The 19,838-nt window shown below is 43.4% G+C and overlaps 1 protein-coding gene and 1 long non-coding RNA gene across 2 annotated transcripts; both read left to right on the top strand.

The window, feature by feature from the left end:
* The first annotated feature begins 321 nt into the window (after window positions 1-321).
* Cst8 (cystatin 8) lies at window positions 322-8,321 on the top strand. The gene is made up of 4 exons (XM_037205274.1): window positions 322-460; window positions 1,837-2,157; window positions 6,754-6,867; window positions 8,144-8,321. Exons 2-4 carry the CDS (start codon window positions 1,927-1,929, stop codon window positions 8,225-8,227), a joined length of 429 nt encoding a protein of 142 aa, XP_037061169.1. The 5' UTR covers window positions 322-460; window positions 1,837-1,926; the 3' UTR covers window positions 8,228-8,321.
* Window positions 8,322-13,267: 4,946 nt separating this feature from the next.
* LOC119087796 lies at window positions 13,268-18,545 on the top strand. Its single transcript, XR_005091275.1, has 2 exons — window positions 13,268-13,402; window positions 18,363-18,545. It is a non-coding gene; the product is annotated as an uncharacterized LOC119087796 (long non-coding RNA).
* The last annotated feature ends 1,293 nt before the right edge of the window (window positions 18,546-19,838 follow it).

Below are 19,838 nucleotides of genomic sequence, written 5' to 3' on the forward strand. Positions count from 1 at the left end.
AGAAAAGCAGAATCTGTAAGATCACATATGTGCGGCCTGCCTCCTCCCTCTCAGGCTCAGGTTTGGTAGAACAGTGGAGGGAGAAGCTGTTGGCCCAAGCACAATGGAGCTGAGGGGCCAGGTGTCTGACAGGCTGAGGTAGGCACAAGTTGTCACATGAGTTCCCCAAGTGGAAGGTACTTTCCTGCTTCCTCCAGCCCTCTGAGTTGCTTTGCAGCCAAAGGCTAGAGGCTGAACAGAAGAAGGGTGCTGCCATGAGGCATAGTCACAGATGTTATATTGCATCATAAAGCATGGCCTCCATGTAGGACCTGGGCCTCAAGGTCAGGACTTACAGAGCTGCCTGGCCAGGATATAAGCGTGAGCTGAGAGTGCAAGAGACCCAGAAGAACCACAAGCTGGAGTGGCCAGAGTAAAGAAGGAGTCCAGCAGGACAAGCGGGTTGGACAGTCATAGAAGGGTAGGGCCAGAGAACATTGGGGCATGCCAGCTTTCATAGTTCTAGCTTACAGGATACAGCAGGTGGTGGCAGGCATGGGGCGTGTGAAAACATGTCAGGGTCTCCCTGGAGGGGATGTTTCTCTAGATGAATGGATTGTACCCAGGATGGAGGCAAAGGCCAGTGGCAGAGCCCCTTTAACTGGGGGGTGCCATTGGTAGATTTTCTTAGACAAAGAGAGGTGGCTCTCAAGGGTGTCCAAAGAGCCATGTCTAGAATCCAGCTATACTGATACTGAGAAGGTGGGTTCTTGTACCATCCTTAAACTGCAAAATATATCAGAAGCAAAATGGAGTCATTTTGTTGAACCTTAAGTAGATCCACAAATGAAACATAAAGCCAGAGGCTCTGATGGGGAGGCTGACCTTGTACTGTATGCTGATAACAGAAACAGTTCTCAGAGATTCTGCCAGGACCATAATCTTGTACAAAAGCCTTTCAACCTCCCACAGAAGATACATGTGGAAGGACAGCTCCCCACTATTGTGTATTTAACCTTGGACTGATGCCATCTTCATTACTGATTCTTGCAACTACAACTTCATTTCCAAAGTCTGATATAATCCTCCTCATTTTGCTTTTAAACATTTTTTGTTTCAGCCTCCTTGAATATGCTCAGTGTTTCTTAAGGAACACATCTTCCCATTGCAAGGCTCTGCTTACCCCAAGTAAATATGATGAAGATGTTTTGCATGCGTATAAGGGGGTCCTGTTCACACATGTGTATACTCATGACGTATGTGTGTGTGTGTGTGTGTGTGTGTTACTTGTGCACCTGTGTGTTTATATGTGTGTAGGTAAGAGGTTGACATCAGATATTTTTTCATTCACTCTCCACCTTATATATTGAGGCAGGATTTCTCACTTGAAATCAGAGCTCAAGAATTTGGCTAGTTTAGCTAGCTATCTTGATTTTCTGTCTGTCTGCAGTATGCCAGACTCATAAACAGGCCATGACACCCACCCTGCATTTATGTGGATACTGGGGATCTGAACCTCCATCCCCAAGCTTCCACTACAAGTGCTTTCACCCATTGAGGCATCTCCCCAGACCCATAATCAATATTTTAAAAAACATTTAGTGTGTGTGTGTGTGTGTGTGTGTGTGTGTGTGTGTGTGTGAATGTGTGTGTGAACGTGTGCATCACACATGTCACAACATGCATGTGGATGTTAGAGGAAAACTTTCAGGAGTTGCTTCTTTTCTTCCACTGTGTGGGTCCCAGGATTGAACTCAGGTCTTCAGATTCAGCAGCAAGTGCCTTAACCCTCTGAGCAATCCTCATGGCCCCACCAGTCAACAATCTTCAGAGAGCATTTCTGTCTGTGTTATTTAGTTTGACAGACCTACAGCGGCCTCTGCAGCTGCTCCAGGGCAGCTCAAGCTCCAAGAGGACTCACCTCCTGAGCCTTTTCACCGAGGGACCATGACAAAATACTTGTGGCTCTTCATGCTCATCCTCATCATTCCAGTGGCTCTGGCTGTTGGTGTGGATGAGTCCAAGAATGAAGTGAAGGTGTTGAGGTCCTTTGATTCCATCAGTACCTCGAATGCCAATGTGAAGCAGTGTGTATGGTTTGCTATGAGAGAATACAACAAAGGAAGTGGGGACAAGTACGTCTTCCTCGTGGACAAGACATTGCATGCCAAGCTTCAGGTAAGCAAGTTCTAATCAGGTAGGACACTGACATATGGTGGCACAGGTGGAGGCCAGGTTGAGAGAGTAGACCAATGAGAATAAAAGGTAGCAGCACAATCCTAAATGTGTGACTTGCTATGCACATACTTACAGTGACAGAAGCAATATACTCACATGGCACTTCCCACCCTGTAGATGAATTTCAAAAATGGTCTTATTAAATAAAAAACATGGAGCCAGATATAGGGGTGAAAGCCTGGGAGAGACCAGGGAGATAGGGAAAGCCACAGCCAACCTTATCTCACCAACTCGGCAGCTTCCAAAATGCTGCGACTTCCTGAGTGCTCACGCCTATATGCCTTGCTGTTCTGCCATCTGATTTGTTCTCTCTGTTCAGCTACATCACTTCCTCTTCCTACACAGCTCTGTCACTTCCTGTCTGTCTGTACAGACCTCCAGACCTTTAGGGTTAACTAGTTTTAGAATTTAAGGCCGGTGCCACCACACCTGGCTCTGTTTCCAGTGTGGCCTTGAACACACAAAAATCTTGCTTGCCAAGTGATAGGATTAAAGTGTGTGCTAATGTTGTATGACTTCTGTGTTTACTTATAATGGCTGTTCCCATTCCTCTGCTCTCCAGGCAAGCTTTATTTATTAAAGCATAAATAAAATATCACCACATTTCAGCACAAATAAAATATCACCACACCACACATGCTGGACTCAGGTTCTAATCTACTGATGTTAACTTATTAACTCTCAACTGCAAACGGAATGCTCTTGTGGTTGTTGAGATTAGGAGAAAAATGAAGCACCAGGAATATTTTGCAATACTGCTACCACAGACAAGTGCTCCATCAAACAGAGAATATGGCTTACACAGAGGGACATGTAACTGTCTATTGGATAAATTACTGGAGTGTCCTGTACTATTTCATTTCATTTTAATTCTTAAATTTATTTTTAATTATGTGTAAGCATGCCTATGTTTCAGGAGTGTACAACTGCCAATGGTGGACGGAAGAAGACATTGGACCCCTTGGATCTGGAGTTAAGGCAGTTATGAGCCACTCATATGGGTTCTGGGAGCTGAAATCAGGTCCTCTACAAGAGTGCTATGTGCTTTGAGCTGCTAAGCTATGTGTATTAATGTTTTAACCTAATGTGCACTTAGTAGGAGTGACGACATTCTGATTTTATCACAAAGGTGTGTCCCTTTTCACAGAGCCATGCACTGCCCAGCTCTAAGAAACACTGTCACCATGAAATCCATGGACACAGTGCTTCCTGGAATTTGCAACACAGTGCTTATTGCTCTCTTTAGTATAGTAAGCCTCACCCCTCCAATGTCGCAATTTAGGAATTGAAAATTGAAGCCTCAGTTGGTTGGTGGTGTGATTTTTCAACAGCTCCCCAAGTCTCAGGAAAACATGTTATTAACATTGTATTTCTAGGACGTGATGCTGATGTAGCATCCTTTATTGATGGCTCGTACTCCACAGTCCCTCTTTTACAGCCTCTCCTTCACTTTCTTTGGTGCTCAGGTAGCACATACAGTTATTAGTAGTAAATTTCTCATAAGATCTTTTTGTCTTAGCTCCTATAGGTGGGATGGTGAGATGGACAACATTCTTCAGACTATAGGGAGCCAGAAGTCCAACTTAAAAAAAAAAAAACCTCAGCCAGGAATGAGGATTCTGTCTATTTTTGGTGTGGCACAGCACTGGGGAGCAGAATGTCAGGGGAAGTTTTCCACATGTAGAGTGTGTGTAAATGCCCTACCAAACAGACAAAATCTACTAATGAAATGAGTCTTTAAGCAGTGTCCAGGTCTCAGGAGGTGTTCAACTCTTCCAGATGATGCTAGTATATAAAGTTATCAAGAACTGTCCTTGTCTTGGGAGTGACCTTGAAGGTAGGGATTGAAGTCAGAGCAAGAGTTAATGGTGTGGGGAAGGCTGTTGGGAGGTGAGTTTCCCTAGAAGCAGAGCATCATGACAGGATTCAAGGACAGGTAGTGTATTTTTGAGGCCATCCTGGGAGGCACTGGCAAGGTAGAAGGGAAAGGAAACATGGCAGTGGATGGTGACTGACCCAAAGGTGAGTTAATGAGACTGATAGAGTTGTTCTTCCTGACCTTGGAAAGACAGAATACACTCAAGCTGGTTCACCCTGTGGGTAGTTAGGCTATTTATTTATCAGCCCCCTTTTGTCCATGGCTCTGAGCTTGTCTAGGAGTCCTTGGTTCCTGCTGGAAGCAGGAAGTCTCAGGCAAGAATCACAGGAGCTGGCACTGTTTGGGAACAATACTGATAGCATCTTTCGCAAGAGAACTGCCGGAAGGACCAGGGATGCGAGGGTGGGAAAGTGCAGCCAGGCATCCTAGATTCCTTCTGTAAGGCTGCCAGCATGGCACCATGCCATGTTTGGCCTTCGGGGAGGCCCAAGATTTTCAATTTGTTGTAGGACTACACAAATATTTAGGTTAGGAAGCACTTAGGATTCCTGTGATCAGATTTGAGTTGCAAGGTTGTCTTTTTCTTTATTGCTTCTTGTTATTGTTGTTGTTATTGTGGTTGAACCAAGCATCTTCATGATGATCTATCCACACCTTTTGTTATTATTGTGTTATGTCCCTAGCTCGCAAATTGGAAATTTAAAAATAGCATCCTGATCAACTTATTTATAGAAAGAGGTTGTTGGCAGTCAGGATGTCCACATGACAGCTTGGTCTAGCTTCCTGGCTTATGTTCTCATTTCTTTGTAACCACAAGCAGAAAGGCCTCATTTTTTTCTGGCTTAGCAGAGATGGCAAATGATGTGAGTCCTAGTGCTGAGAGTCTTCCACTAGAACCCTGGATCAACTGCTAGATACTTACTCAATCTTTCTCTACCTTTTGTGTACTTGAAAACAAAAAGAGAGTGACAGACTTACTCTGGAGAATTGATGATTCACTGAGGTCTCCCTCCTCCTCGGTAGAGATTTTAAAATTACAGCCTAGCAGAGCCAGCATGATGAAAGTCTGCAAAAAACATTACAGACTGAGAAGCTCCTACCCAAAATGTTGGAGATAGGATGAATTTCAAGTCATTTTGGATTCTGTAGTATTTGAATATACATAAGGAGATAACTTAGAAATAAGTTTCAAATCTAAAGAAAAAATTCCTTCATGTTCCATGTATATCTTATGCACATAGCCTGAAGGTAATTACTTGTTTACTGTTTTACAACCTCATATGTATATATAATATACTTTGATCATATCCCTCCATTATCATTTTTAGCCCCTTCCATCCCAATACCCCTCTTATTTTCATTTCTTTTTGGTTTTTGTGTCCCACTGCACAAATATGAGTGTGGAATTATTTCCTGAAGCAAGGGCAACTTAACAGAGGCTACACCACTGAGGAATATGATTTCCCTCTTCCAGCAGCCATTAACTGCTCCTAGCTCTCCAGGGAGGGGTGGAGCCTCATGAGCTCCTCCTCTTCACGGTGGAATGTTGATGGGCTTAGTCTTGAGTTGGTTTTGTGTGGATAGCTACTACTGCTGTGAATTCAAGGGCATACTGGCTGTGTCACATCCAGAAGACAACGCCTCACAGCATCCCTCCCTATCCTCTGGCTCTTACACTCTTCCTGTGCTTTCTTCTACAATGGTCCCTAAGCTTTTGCAGCACTGATGTAGATGTCCTGTTTAGGGCTGATCACTGAAAATTCATTTGACCAGTATAGGTCTCTGTATTAACTCTCAGTCACTGTAAAAAGAAGTATCTCTGACCCAGGTGGTGAGCCATGCTAAACTATGGACATAAAATAAACATTTAGAGGATGTGTTTGTGTCTTGACTGCAACCTGTGGCAAAGGTCAGGTCCAGGATTTTCTTACGGCATCATGTTGATGCTCTAAAAGTTTCAGATTTTAGAGTATTTCTTATTTCAGACTTTTGGATGAGGATTGCATGAATAGGATGATCTGTCCCACAGTATCCTCATCTTTCTCTATCACTAACTCCCAAATCCAATGTGTAGCTCTTCTGGTGATGATGTCCTGTGACCAGCTTCTTCCCTCTAACACAGGCCAGAGTCAATTTCTTTAGAGGAAGCAAAAATCAAGTTCAACCTTATTGGGGTCTGTAGACCTGATAAAGGAAGAAGGATTTGTGTGTTCACCGAAGCATTTGGGAGTTACACCAAACATTTTTTTTTTATTTAAAAGGTTTTTATTCACTTTACATACCAACCACAGTTCCCCCTCCCTCCCCTCCTCTCCCTTACCTCTCACCTTCTCCCCACCCCACCCCAATCCACTCCTCAGAGAGGGTAAGATCTTCCATGGGAAAAGCTATACTATAGAACTATAGTAATAAAAACAGCTTGGTATTGGCATAAAAACAGACAGGTGGATCAATGGAATCAAGTAGAAGACAATCTGCACGCCTATGATTACCTGATTTTTGACAAAGAAGCCAAAACTATACAATGGAAAAAAAGAAGCATCTTCAACAAATGATACTGGCATAACTAGATTGTGGCATGTAGAAGAATGCAAATAGATCCATATCTATCACACCAAAACACTTTTAATTAAAATTGCACCATTGTTCATTGACAGATCACAGACCGAATGGAATACCACATTGATGTTCAGATCTCCCGCAGCAATTGCAAAAAGCCTTTAAACAATACTGAAAACTGCGTCCCTCAAAAAAACTCCAAACTGGAAAAGGTGAGTGATGAATGAGGCATCTATGACAGCCCCAAGTGAAGTCCAACCTAGGGTTATGAAGGCTTCCAGGTAGTTGGAAAACCTTAGGGTGCCCACACTCTAGGAGGTCTGGATTGCTCCTCATTTGGAGTCCCATACGGTCTGCCTTGCTGCCCTCAGAGTAGAAGATGCAGGATACCATTAAGGCCACTCCCACTGCAAGTCTCCATCAACTCCAGACTTTTGATGCAGGAGAAACTATTGACATATGTTCACTGAAAGTCTGTCCTCTTGGACTGAGACTAGCTTGGCCAGCTGGTGAGGTGAATCATTCAGGCCTGTGTAGGCACAAAGGAAGTCTGTTGGCACACTCATTTAAACCTATAGATTACAGGCACTATTATCTGCAGCAGGCCTATTCCAAGTGCTAGAGATTAGACAATGTCTAGACCAGACACCATCTCACTTTTCATCTCAGACTTGGGTTACCTTGTAGATGAGGAAGCTACAGTATTCATTTTACCATTATCATTTGTGCATCAGCTGAGAGCTTCTCAGAGAGCTCTTGGCTTATAGCTTCCTGGGCTTTCGGTTGGTAAGAGCTGGGCTCAAGCCCAGGCTTCTGTGAAGGTAGGGAGTAGCCCATGCCATAATTGGCTTGGTTATGAGGCTTTTGGATACAGCCTCTACTTCTTGAACTTCAAGTTAGTGGGGAGCCCTAGACTATTCATTCTACAGTGGAGCTGAGGTTGGTGAAGAGCCTGGTTCATTAGAGGTGTCTTCTTTCCTTTCTATACGTGGATGGCTCTCCAACATGAAAAGACACCAGCATCACACGGAGGCTCCACCTGGAGATGGCTGGGTCCCATTTGTAGTTTCTGATTCAGCAGGGTTTTCGTTCTGAGCAAGTTCCCAGGCGACATTTTGAAAGCCTCTGTTGTATTATATTGAGAAAAAAATGCCAGTAAAATGAACAGAGTGGGTCCCATTTTTTTGACTGGTTGTCTCTGCATTGTGAATTTTAAAAAGGGCTATCATGTTCAGAAAACAGTTGGTATTCACCAGGACAAATATGCCAACCCTGAGCATGTCCTAATGTCATATCATGTATCTTATTTGTCATTTATTGTTGTTTGGAAGATTGTGATTTTACATTTATATTTTCTACTGGGATTGTTGGAGTTTTAGGACAGTTAGTGACCTGTATTCCAGCATATTCCTAGGCTGATGCCTAACAACAGGGTAGTTCTTCTCCTTTTGACATACTACTGATGTTCATTGTTGCTGTCTTTTTCAGAAAGTCATCTGCAGCTTTTCAGTAGCAGCTCTTCCCTGGATTGGCGAGTTCACCCTGTTGAACCAAGAATGTAAAAATATCTAAGGGTGTCTTGAAGCATCCCTCCCATTTCTGGGTCTGTCTTTCTCTGTGATAAAAGAGAAGCATCAGTTCAAGGCTGTCACCAACACTCTCCTCATGTGTGCCTCCCTGCTTGCTTTTTTATTTATTAGTTTCATAATATAGGGAAGGGGTAAAATATGGGCTCTAGCTCAGGTACCCAAGATGGACCTTTCACCTGTAGCCAGCTTGAGGATCCACCAGAATGTGGACTACTTTTGTTCCCCATAGTCAATGGAAAAAGAAATATATTTTGAGGCATAATAATCCCTTAAGGAGATCTGAACCTGGTGGGTATTGTTCAAAAGATTTCTTCTAGATGCCTCAGTTGACCTGAGGCTCCTACTTGTTTGAGAGTTCCAGGTGGGACATCGCCATGTCAGCAGGAGCAGCCTATCCCTGGGGGGAGGTGATTTGTGAATTGGGGGACATTTGTTTCTTCTGTCAATTTGAGAAAAGGTCAGAAAGAGAAAACAGGAGACAAAAGTGAACTGTGTTGTCTGTATCTGGGTGCATACACTCATGTGTGTGCATGTATATGTGAGAAGAATACTACAGAGAAGAGAGGGAATGAAAAGGGGGAGAGGTAAAGATGGAAATGGATAAACATGGATGATGGCAAGAGGTAGGATTCCTTGGCAGAAAGACATCATATTGGGGCTGGAGAGATGGTTCAGTGGCTAAAAGCATTTGCTACTGTTTCAGAGGGCCTAAATTCAATTCTGAGAACCCACATGGCAGCTCACAAAACTATCTGAACCCCAGGCCCAGAGACTCCAACACTCTCTTCTGGCTTCTATGGAGACCAGATATGCACGTGCTGTACAGACACATATATGTGCAAGCAAAACACTCATAACCACAAAATAAAAATACATCTTTAAAAAAACCCTATGTGCCTAATGGGGAATAGAGAATTCCAGTTCTGCGACCCAAAGAAGTTAACAATGTTTCTTTGCTTGACACTGCTGAACTGTACATTTAAAATGGTTAAGACGATAAATTTTGTGTTATATATATTTTCCCACTATTTAAAAAAAATTAAATGACTTTTTCATTTTTATTTCATTTCTGTAGTTCTGGGGTTGGAACCCCTGGGCTTTGAGTGACACATCTGTTTGAAATGTAGTGTTAGGCATGATTCAGAAGGCCAAATGTATATTCCATGTACCCCACATGAGCCAGGGTTTATCCGCTTTGTCGGGTTGACAAGGATTTCAATATTTCTTCCCAGACAGAAGGAAGTCATGGATCTCAAAGACATAAGGCCTTGACCACTTAAGCCAAGCCTGTTTGCTCATCTATTACCTGTGTGAATATGAGGGCTGACTGTTCTAAGAGGTTGGATGGGGCTGGAAGCAATACGTGGTCATAAATGAGCATCTGGGGAGGAACTTTCCCTTCTAAGTGGTGGGTGCTGTCAGACACATCAATTGATCTGTAGTCTGCCAACAAATCAGGGACAGATGGTCACCAAGACTGAGGGACATGTGGTAGCTCCTGAGGCTTCAGGGAGCAACCCTAGGTCCAGGGTATCCTTTTTTGGTAATTCTTTGTGGGGCTCTGTGTGGTAGAGGATGGGAAGGGCAACTTCCATGGGCAAAACTCTGGGACTAACCCATGGCTCAGTGGAAGAGGTTATTGTACCACAGCCTCTTACCATATTCTGACTTCCTGGCTCTTTGCAACCAAGAAGCAAAAGAAAATGCTAGCCTGAAACATGAAAAATGCAAAGGAAGTCATTTTGCTTTTTTGAAAGTCATCTTGTTGCCATACTAATTGGACGCTGGGTTAAAAAACTAATTAAAAAGCCAGTTTTTTTTCCTCCAAATATCTTTTACTCTTTAACACATTAAAATCTCAGTTTGCCTGATTTTGTATTTTAAGGTAAATTTAACATATTATTCATATACTAGATCTTTTATATTTGTGCTGTATCCTCCTGAGCTCCAGGCGTGCCCATGCGTGCACACACACTGTGTGTGTGTGTGTGTGTGTGTGTGTGTGTGTGTGTGTGTGTGTGGTTCACAAATGAGCCATGCCTGTCATCTGACATGTGCCTAGAATTTATTTACACTGGGGTATTGGACTGTACTGGTTCCATGGCTCTTATTGCCCAGCGGCTGTGGGTCCCAGGAATCCACCATGAATAAACTTCACTGATGGTGGCCAAACATTTGACCCATGCTACATTTGGCCAGTGTTGCCTGTGAGGCAGCAGGGATGGACATGGGATCAATTGAAGTAAGGGTTAGAGTGTTTCTGACTGAGGAGCTCCAGATCACAGAAGTTGTCTTCACAGGCTCCTGGTGTTCTCTCCTAACATATATTCTCTTCTGTATCTTCTGAAATGTGAGTTGAGGAGGCAGAACAATGGCTCCAAAATGTCTATATTCCAGTCTTTGGAACCTGTGAGCAAAATAGACACCTAGTTATAGCAAGTTTAAATGGTGTTGTGAGTCCCTAGCCAGTAGGCCCTCCACATCAGCCCCTGCCAATCATGTTAGTGTTCTGAAAATGAAGATCCCAAAACAAAGTTCCATTTTCAGGTAACTAAGGAGTATAAAGTGGATTTGAATTATGATATTATTTCCCCATACTCCATACATTTTTCCCTAAATTACTTGATATTTTCTGTGACTCAACAGTCCCAGCCAAAAGAAGCCCTTGCCCCACTTCGCCAGCCTTGCTCTGGATGCACTGTACCCTTGCATGACTGCAGGGCTGCATGCACTGTACCCTTGACCTCATGAAGGGCTGGCTGGAGAGGCTCTGAGGGCCTCCCCTCATACATCTCCTTTGCTATGGATGAACATCCTCAGGAAAAGAAGGTGCCTGGACAGCCCTTTCTATGAAATCTGCTTTGTGCTACCACCCTGCCCAGATGCTCCATCTTCTTCACACAACACTTGCCATGTTTATCTGCTCCTAAATTATGGCCCACTCATCAAGAAAAGTTCCGTGTCAGGGGTAAGAATTTCCTATGCAGCGACATCACAAACACAACACACATGTGTGCACCTACGAGTCACTGATATGTGTCAGGGTCATTCTTCTTGCCTGCTCTGTTGCATTTCTGCAAGGACTGAAGTCCCAGGAATTTAATGGAATGGAGGGTACAGAGATTGGACACTGGGGCATGGTGGGTGGATGGAGGGAGAGTCTCCCTCCTTTTGATACCTCCTCAGCCTTGTTGGATACTTCCTGATGAGACTTAGCCGACGACTGTTTTTCTCCACCATGTTAGAGCACAAAGAAAATGAGTTTTGTGTCTTGGCCAAGTGATGAAAGACAGACTGACCAGTGGAAAGTAATATCTGATACTTCTGTGGGAACCTCAAGGATACCAGCTCTGTATCTCCAGGCCTCAAACCCCCGAAAAGCCAGCCCCAAGTTAGCTCACAAGATATGGGATACTGTCCCAATTCTGTTCTTAGTTTCAATGTTTTTTACCAAGTAACTCAACACCTAGAGCTCTCCAGCATCTTCCAGGAACATCACATGTGTGTACCTCAGGTGGGGAAATGGGTTCAGGGAAGGGTGGGAGTGGGTGTACTGAGCAGTCTGGTGCCTTTCAGGAGAAGGTGGGATACTGAGTCTGGGCTATGGGTGTGTTTGTATACTTGCACCTCTGAGTTACTGATTCACTTGGTCAGGGCAATGGGGACAGATGGCAGAGGGGGCAGGAGAAGAATCTTGGTTTCTGCTACCTCCTCCTGCTGCTACAGTGGTCCTTGTCCCATCGAAAAGTTGAAATGTTAGTTCTGCAGTCATTTTTGTTTTTGAGCTGACAGTTTGTTACAATGTACAAGTAGGCCAAGGGCAAGGGCAAGACAGAGACTTGTAAAGATTCTGGCCAAAGAACAGAAGACTCTGGATGATGGGGAGGGTCCTGACCAACGAGTCCCATAGTTAGATATCTACAGAATGTGTCCCTTCCAGCTTTCTTATCAGCAATGCAAATCTGGGGCCAGCATCAGAAAGGTGGTCACTGGAGGGTAATTATGCAGATCCTTTTTTGACCCACAGCCCTGTTCTCTGCCCTACAGACCTCCTTCCAGGGACACTGCAGTGGCACAGACACCCCTTCACACCCCAAGCTTTCTGACAGATTTACGTCATCGTGTAGGAACCAGCATGCCTATTTTTAGAACCTTGCCTGTTCTTATGGCCAGAAACCTCAGGGCTCTCACAGAAGTCAGTGCTCATGTAAATTACCACAAACTACTGATGCTTACGAGGGCAGTCTGTGGGTAGGCTGGAGGGCTTCTACACATCCTCTATCAGCCTCATTTTGTCGGTGCACTAAAAGGGATATCAGCTTCTGTTCACAGCTAAGATGAGGAACTTGACCCTGTGGAACAAGCTTCACCCATAACTGACCCAGTTTGCAGGTCAGAGATTGCTCTAAAGTCCTAGGGAGGGACCCCTCCTGACCCTCTTGCTTCCTTCCAATGAAGGAAATTCATGATGAAATGACAATTTCTGAGGATCTTTTTCAAGTCACCAAGCTCTGTAGCAAGACTCTTGGTCTAGCTAGAATAACGAATGAATCAGAATCCAGTAATGCACCACATAAGGATGTTCAGGTAGACCCCACATAGGGTGGTAGTCTCATAACACTTTAACAGAGCTGAAAAATTCCTCCTGTCTAGTGATGCCATAGCCTTTCACAACCTTGTAATCATGCTCATTGTACTCATGTTTATGGTAATGCTGGGGGTGGGGACCATCAATTGTACCATTGCTGCGTGTACTTGATAATGATGGTGAATGACTGTTAGTGGTTTTGTATGTAGTAGACTTTACCATTATTTCAGTGTCCTCCTATTTGTTTAAAGGAAGTTTATGTAAAGCAGTCTGCCATGTGACATTGACAGCAGCCTCACACAACTGATTGCCTCATCTTTTACGAGTACCAAGAGGCTACATGGAATAATGGTTAGCAACACCCACATTTGTGTAAGTATATTCTAGAATGTTCACAAAACAATGAGATCACCTAAAGGTACAGTTCTCAGAATTTTCCCCATTATTAAGATGGGTCCCATGACTATACTGAACACCTAGATGGGTTTACAAATCATGTAATCTTCTCTGTAGAGACAGCTGACTTGAATGACAGCCTGGTGGTCCTGAGCCCTGGTTCCTGTGCTCAGGGTGAGTCCTTCTGAGCTAGGCATTGTTTCTGGCTTCGACTTCTCTACTCTTACAGCTTAGTCCTTTATTTAAGAAGTAACTGGTGCCCAGGGAATGTTGGTACACACCTTTAATTCCTGCTCTCAGAAGGCAAAGACAGGTGGATCTCTGAGTTCAAGGCCAGCCTGGTCTACAGAACAAGTTCCAGGACAGCCAAACATACACAGGGAAATCCTGGCTCACAAAAACAAATCAAAACAAAAGAAGTGACTGGTAAATGATAAATCTCTGGGGAATAAATGATGTGACCCTTTCCTTTCCAAGCTCAGTGGCTTTTGAAGAGTGTTAATCAAAAAAAGCAATGGTACTGACTTTACAGCCTTAACTGGGCAAACTTTCACGAGACCTCTTTCTCTTTGAGAAATGGCACAGAATCCTTGTCTCTGGCAGATCCCAGGCCATGCAGATGAAGAAAGGCTCAAGGTGGACTGTGGACATGTGGGATGTCATCATATGGGACAGAGCCATGTGAAGAGGTAGAAGTAAGCAGCAACAATTCTTTTTAGCGACTTTAGCTTTGCTCTTCGACTGGAGATGGCTAGAATGTCCGCAAAGAAGGTATTCCTCATGGTGACTGAGTTGTAAGAAAGGTGGCAGGTTTTGTTTTGATCTTTTGTCTTTCCACATTTTATACAAAACCTGAAAAGTTTCAGTTGTTCAGGTCAAGAATTGGAGGGGCTGGTGGTGGATAGAAACTAAGAACACTGGGGCCCTGGCTCCGCCTTAGATTCATTACACTATTGACTCACCATTTCTACAGGATATCCCTATGACAGGTTTTAACATCAGAGATCCTATTTTGTCTCAGTCCACCAAAAGCAGGTGCTTACAAGATGGCTGTTTTATGTCAGCTTGACACAAGCTAGAGTCATCGGAATCAAATGAGAAAATGCCTTCATGAGATTCGACTGTAATTAGTGATTGATGGGAAGGGCCCAAGCCCATTGTGGGTAGTGCCATACCTGGCCTGGTGGTCCTGGGTTCTATAAAATGGCAGGCTGAGCAAGCCATAGGGAGTAGGCGAGTAAGCTCCATCCCTTAATGGCCTCTGCATCTGCTCCTGCCTCCAGGTTCCTCCCCTGTCTGTGTTCATAGATGAACAGTGTTGTGGAAGTGTAAGCCAAGCAAATCCCTTCCTGCCCAGTATTCTTTTGGTGATGGTGTTTCATCACAGCAATAGAAACCCTAACTTAGACAATGGTGATGGGTCTTGATTGCTATGACAACCACATCCCTCCCTCGGGGCAGGGCAGGGAGTGTTCGTCTTTGTCTTTGTACTGGATGGTATCAGACAGCATGTTCCCATAACCTTTTTTGGATGTGGTACCAATCATGGCCTGACCAGCTAACCTCAAGTTTGCCCCTATCCTACCTGCTATGAAATTCCCTTCTGTAACTGCTGGGGGCATACAGTGTGAGCACCGCTGTGATGATTTAATAAATGAGTTCACAGTGCCAGGTTACACTCTCCTGGTGTGTTTTCTCTCACCCTCATTTGAGGCACTAAGAAACTGTGTCCACCAGCTACTCACGGTGGGTTTTGTCTCTTCACCTAAACCCTGTGTCATCAGTCCAGCTTGATCTTTGTTGACTAAGCTGGTGAAGGTAGTGCTGTCAGTTCCTGCTCTAGCAGACGCTTGCTTTTCTAGTTAGAGGCCTTGCCTGAAGGTGGCCTCCTGCTTCCGAGGTCAGCACTGAGGCACCCTGGTCTCTTGGTTTTGCTTTCCTCCACCATTTGGCATATTTTCTCTTGTATTCCACCATTTTCCCCTCTCCAGTGTGCTTTTGTGTTTTCACTGGACAGTCTCCTCCATCTTAAGATCTTTAAGATTTCATAATAGGCAGGAATTAAGTGAGTAGAAAGAACTATAATAGTACTGGGGGTGGGTAGTGAGATGGTTCAGAGGTTAAGAGCATGTCCTGCTTTCCCAGAGAACTAGGGTTTACATTCCTGGCACCTACATAGCACCTCACAATTGTCTATAACTTCAGTTTTAGGGAAGCTGATGTCTTCTGGAGACACCAGGCACACATGTGGTACACAGGTGTACATGCAGGCAAAACACCCATATGCATAAAATAAAAATAAAATATAATAAGATGAAAAGAACTATTATGGAGGATTTCCAGTTCCCTAGAGAAAACAATTGTATGAGCACCACTGCTGAGACAGAAAATAAAAAGCAACTATTATAATTAGCTGTGAATGGATTAAAAGGACATTAGTGATCACAAAGATATGAATGGGATAAATTTCCCCAAGAAAAGACAGGAACTGTGAGAGCGAAAGTTATATTTTAAGTTTTGATTACTGTGCCTAAGAGATCTATGAAACAGAAAGCTTCTGATCTGCAAGCCCCTTGCCCAAGGACAGATAGAGGACAGATAGTTCCTGAAATGCTGGAGGATATTGTTTATGGGAGATAACAAACTATATGTTTTTACTCCCCCAAACAAGTTTGTTTGACCCATCTGCACAGATGTGCTTGGTCACATGTGGGCAGGAGGTGCACAGGCTGGAGGTATGTCAGGATGTATTATGTATGCTTGTCCTCAATTGGACCTGGTAGGAAATGCAAAGGATTTTGGGTTTTCCTTCTTAAGCAGCTAAAAATTGTGATTCTTGGCCATTTCCCAGGAACCTGGATATGAGCCTATCTACTGGCTAGTATTTAATTAAAGCTTGCTTCAAATTTGACCTTAAATTATGGTAGTGATCTTATTCTCAATCAGTGGAATAAACAGAACCAAGGCCTAATAATATATATTGGATAAAACATAAAACATAAAAAACCAAATGACCAGGAGTGAATATATGTGAAGAGCTGGGTGAAAATAAGTCCTATTCTAGAATGGGTTAGAAAATATGAGTCAAGAAAGATCTAAAAGAATCTTCATAAAAGAGATGATAAAGTATCTTTAGGTGTGTTATTGATGGGCTGCAGAACCCAAGAGATTCCTGTGGAAAGGACTGCTTAGTTAGGGGGCTCCCTGTGAACCACCTGAACAGTGAGTGCCACCACCTTCCTGCTACCCGATGGGTCCCTGACACTGTATACAGAACAGGGCCAGACAAACAGAAGACTCCAGCAAATACTTATACTACTGCATATTCTGGTGTTTAATGTGTAAAGCATGATTCATTTGGGAGATGTATTAATTTTGAATCTGAATGTATTTCACATTTTATTAGTGCCTCAAAATAGCAAATGTTGGCAGAGTTGCCAGGTGACAAGAACACATCCCAAGGATATGAGTATCATCACACACACCCTCCATCACTTAGTGAGAGCTTGCACACCCAAATCATGAAGAGCCAGAAGAGGTATGGCTCACAGTGGCACACTCATCTGAGAGTCACTTGCAGAGTCTATTGCCCAGCCTTGGAAGATTTGAAAGTCAGGAACCAATTCTTCAGGAGACCGGAGCTCATAACCGGGAAACGACGGTCCATGGAAGAAATCTACCTGGCAGGGAAGATGAAAATAGATGGAGTATACAGCTCAGCCTCTAGATCCCACCCAGAGAGAGAGAGAGAGAGAGAACATTTAGAGCCTTAGGAGGTGCAGGTGTGGGAGGCAGAGGAAGAGGCCCCAGTGGGCAGGTTCCTTCTGTGGTTCTCCTCAGGGAACTCATGGGGCCCACCTGGCACCTTGTCTCAGCTCAAAGCTAGCCTTTGATCTACCATCTACCCACTTACATTTTCTTCCTGTTTTTTTTTTTAAATTTCCTTATCTGCACCCCTCACCTCCCTTTGCTGGCTTTCATGTGGTAATGAGATCTACAGGAGGCACTTTGTGTGTGTACAGCAACTTCATTTGGTTCACAGAAACTAATCACGGATTCACTTGTCTCTTTGTTTCACTCAGCCATTTTTTTTTTTTCTTTTTGTATCTGTTTGTCAGTGTGTCTCTCTCTCTACCCTGTATGAACTCTTTATCATGGTTGGAGATGACACTTGCAAAATTTATATGCTTAGTGACTGATTTTTCTGCAGTTTGTTCTGGGTGAGAAATTAAACTTGTATGAGGATATGTGTACAAATGGTTGTTGCACTATACATGTGAATGATGCAATGATATGTGTTAAAAACAGGGGCCAGGGTTCAATGATGGGGCATTATTCAGCCATCAGGGGTAGAAGAGCTCTTACAGGATTGGGAAGGACAGATGATATACCAATGATGCAATTACATAATAATCTCTAATATTCCTAAATGGAGTGTACAGTGGGGCAGCAGGCCACATATTAATGTCAAGGGTAGGTAGATTGAGGTATAATAGTTTAACAGCAGAAGGTAACCTTAGCAGGTTGGAGCCAAGGGGCACTTCAACGCCACACCAAGTTTATTGGGGGTATGCAGAGGTGGCCCCTGGGCAAGAGTGGAAGGAAGAGAGAGGGAGCAAGGAGGGCTTGCTTTTTATAAGGGGATATAGCACATGCACATAGGGAGAATGCTCTACTCAGTGGCTGCAATAGTCATAGTGTCACATCTTGGCTACGGCTACTGATGACATGTCCTGCTAGGTCCCCGAGGGCAGGCCAGTGTAAATGTCTGAATGCCAACATGAGGACCAGCTAAGTTAGATAGATCTTGCTGGTATCTGACATTCCACCTATTCCAAATTCAGTCCTTTATATTTTTTGCTTCTCCTTCATTTCCAACTCCACCATAACATTATGATCTCCTGGGGATCACCTTTGACTCCAACCAAATAGCTTGACATGGCTCTTTTTCTGTTGTTTACATCCTGGCTGAAGTCACTTCTCCCCTAAAATACAATATTCCCTAGGCCCAGCTCCAATTATTCTTGCCAAACTAAAGCCATCACACAGAGAGCCATGGCTAAAAGTTGGAAATCCTATCGTGCCTCCAGGACCCTCATGCTTAAGTGTCTGATTTTGGTTTTTAATGTTTTAGGTCATACGATTGGCAGAGCCTAATTGATCATGGAGAAGAAACACACAAAGAAAACAGACAAGACATTGACAAAGCAGAGACTCGACCTCCTTTCATCTTTATCCTGGAAAAAAAAAGTGCCACATGATGCTTTTTGGAGCTGATGAACCAAAGGAGAAGTTGAATTAAAATTTTAAATCTGGATGTAGTAGATCACAATTGTAATTCCAGGACTTGGGAGGCTGAGGCAGGGGGGTCAGGAATTCAAGGTCTGCCTGGGCTACATAATAAGATTGTCTGCCTGTCTATCTGTCTGTCTATCCATCCACCAAAACAGTCAAGGGAAAAGAGAAGAATCAAGAATTATTGTGTAAACTAAGCCCCCATTTGCATTTAGGATCACCTTCTTTATGCATCCTGGGAAACGGAGCTTCACAAAGTCAGGAGTAGAGTTGGGCGTGCTTGCTTTTTATCACCATAAGGCTTCTTCTAGACATTAAAATTCTACTGTGGAGTTCTGGGCCTTTCAATAACACAATTCTTTTCAGGAAGAGAGTCAATGTGATGTGAATAATTAGCTTTGAAACTGAAATTCCCACGCACCCTGGTCCACCCCTCCCATTTTCTCTCTTTGACTTTCATAACCTGTTGTCTTCATCCTTCCCATGCCTTCTTTGTTTAGTGTTTTTAGTCAGCTTGTAATGCTTATGTGTAACAGATCTGTTTCCTTTTAGTTCAAGCACATAGTTTAGTTGGTTCTCTTTCGTAAACATTACATATTTGATTTGATTGTCACATAATTGGGTGGTTTCTTCTTTTCCTTTTGCTATTGTAAACTGTGTTGTAGCAATTTTCTCTGACTGTGCACATCTGCCAATACTTCTTTGAGATACAGTGGTAGGTACTGATGAATAAGTAACTTTTAAATGCTCAACAGGGGTGGCTAGATAAATGACTATTCAGAAATGCCTGGAATCTGTCATCTCACAAGAGGAATGAAGCTTGTTTGAGAATCTAGTTTATTTAACTAATCTGATGTTGTCAAGCTTACTTTTCTTCAAAGTATCAGAAATTGTAACATTTTATTGTTAGTTAATTTAAACTTTAACTGCTCTGAGGCTTAGCACAGTTTTACCTGTGTAGCACAGATACTTACGTATCTTTTCTAAAAGTTGCATGCTTATGACTTTTGTCCAGATTTTTTTAATCAGATGATTTGTCTTTTAAAAATTGCCTGTAAAAGCTGTTAAGTTGTTTGAGAATTTCATACATGCATATAATGTAGTCTCGACCATATCCACCCCTCTATTCCTTCCCCTATAACTTCTCCCTTATTCCCTCTACTTTCCCCTCCCAATTTCATGCTCTCTCTCTCTCTCTCTCTCTCTCTCTCTCTCTCTCTCTCTCTCTCTCCTCTCCCTCTCTCCTCTCTCTCTTTCTCCCTCTCCCTCTCCCTCTCCCTCCCCCCTCTCTCAACACACTGAGTCCACTTGGTAC

This window comes from Peromyscus leucopus, chromosome 4 (assembly GCF_004664715.2).
Source record: "Peromyscus leucopus breed LL Stock chromosome 4, UCI_PerLeu_2.1, whole genome shotgun sequence".
NCBI lineage: Eukaryota > Metazoa > Chordata > Mammalia > Rodentia > Cricetidae > Peromyscus > Peromyscus leucopus.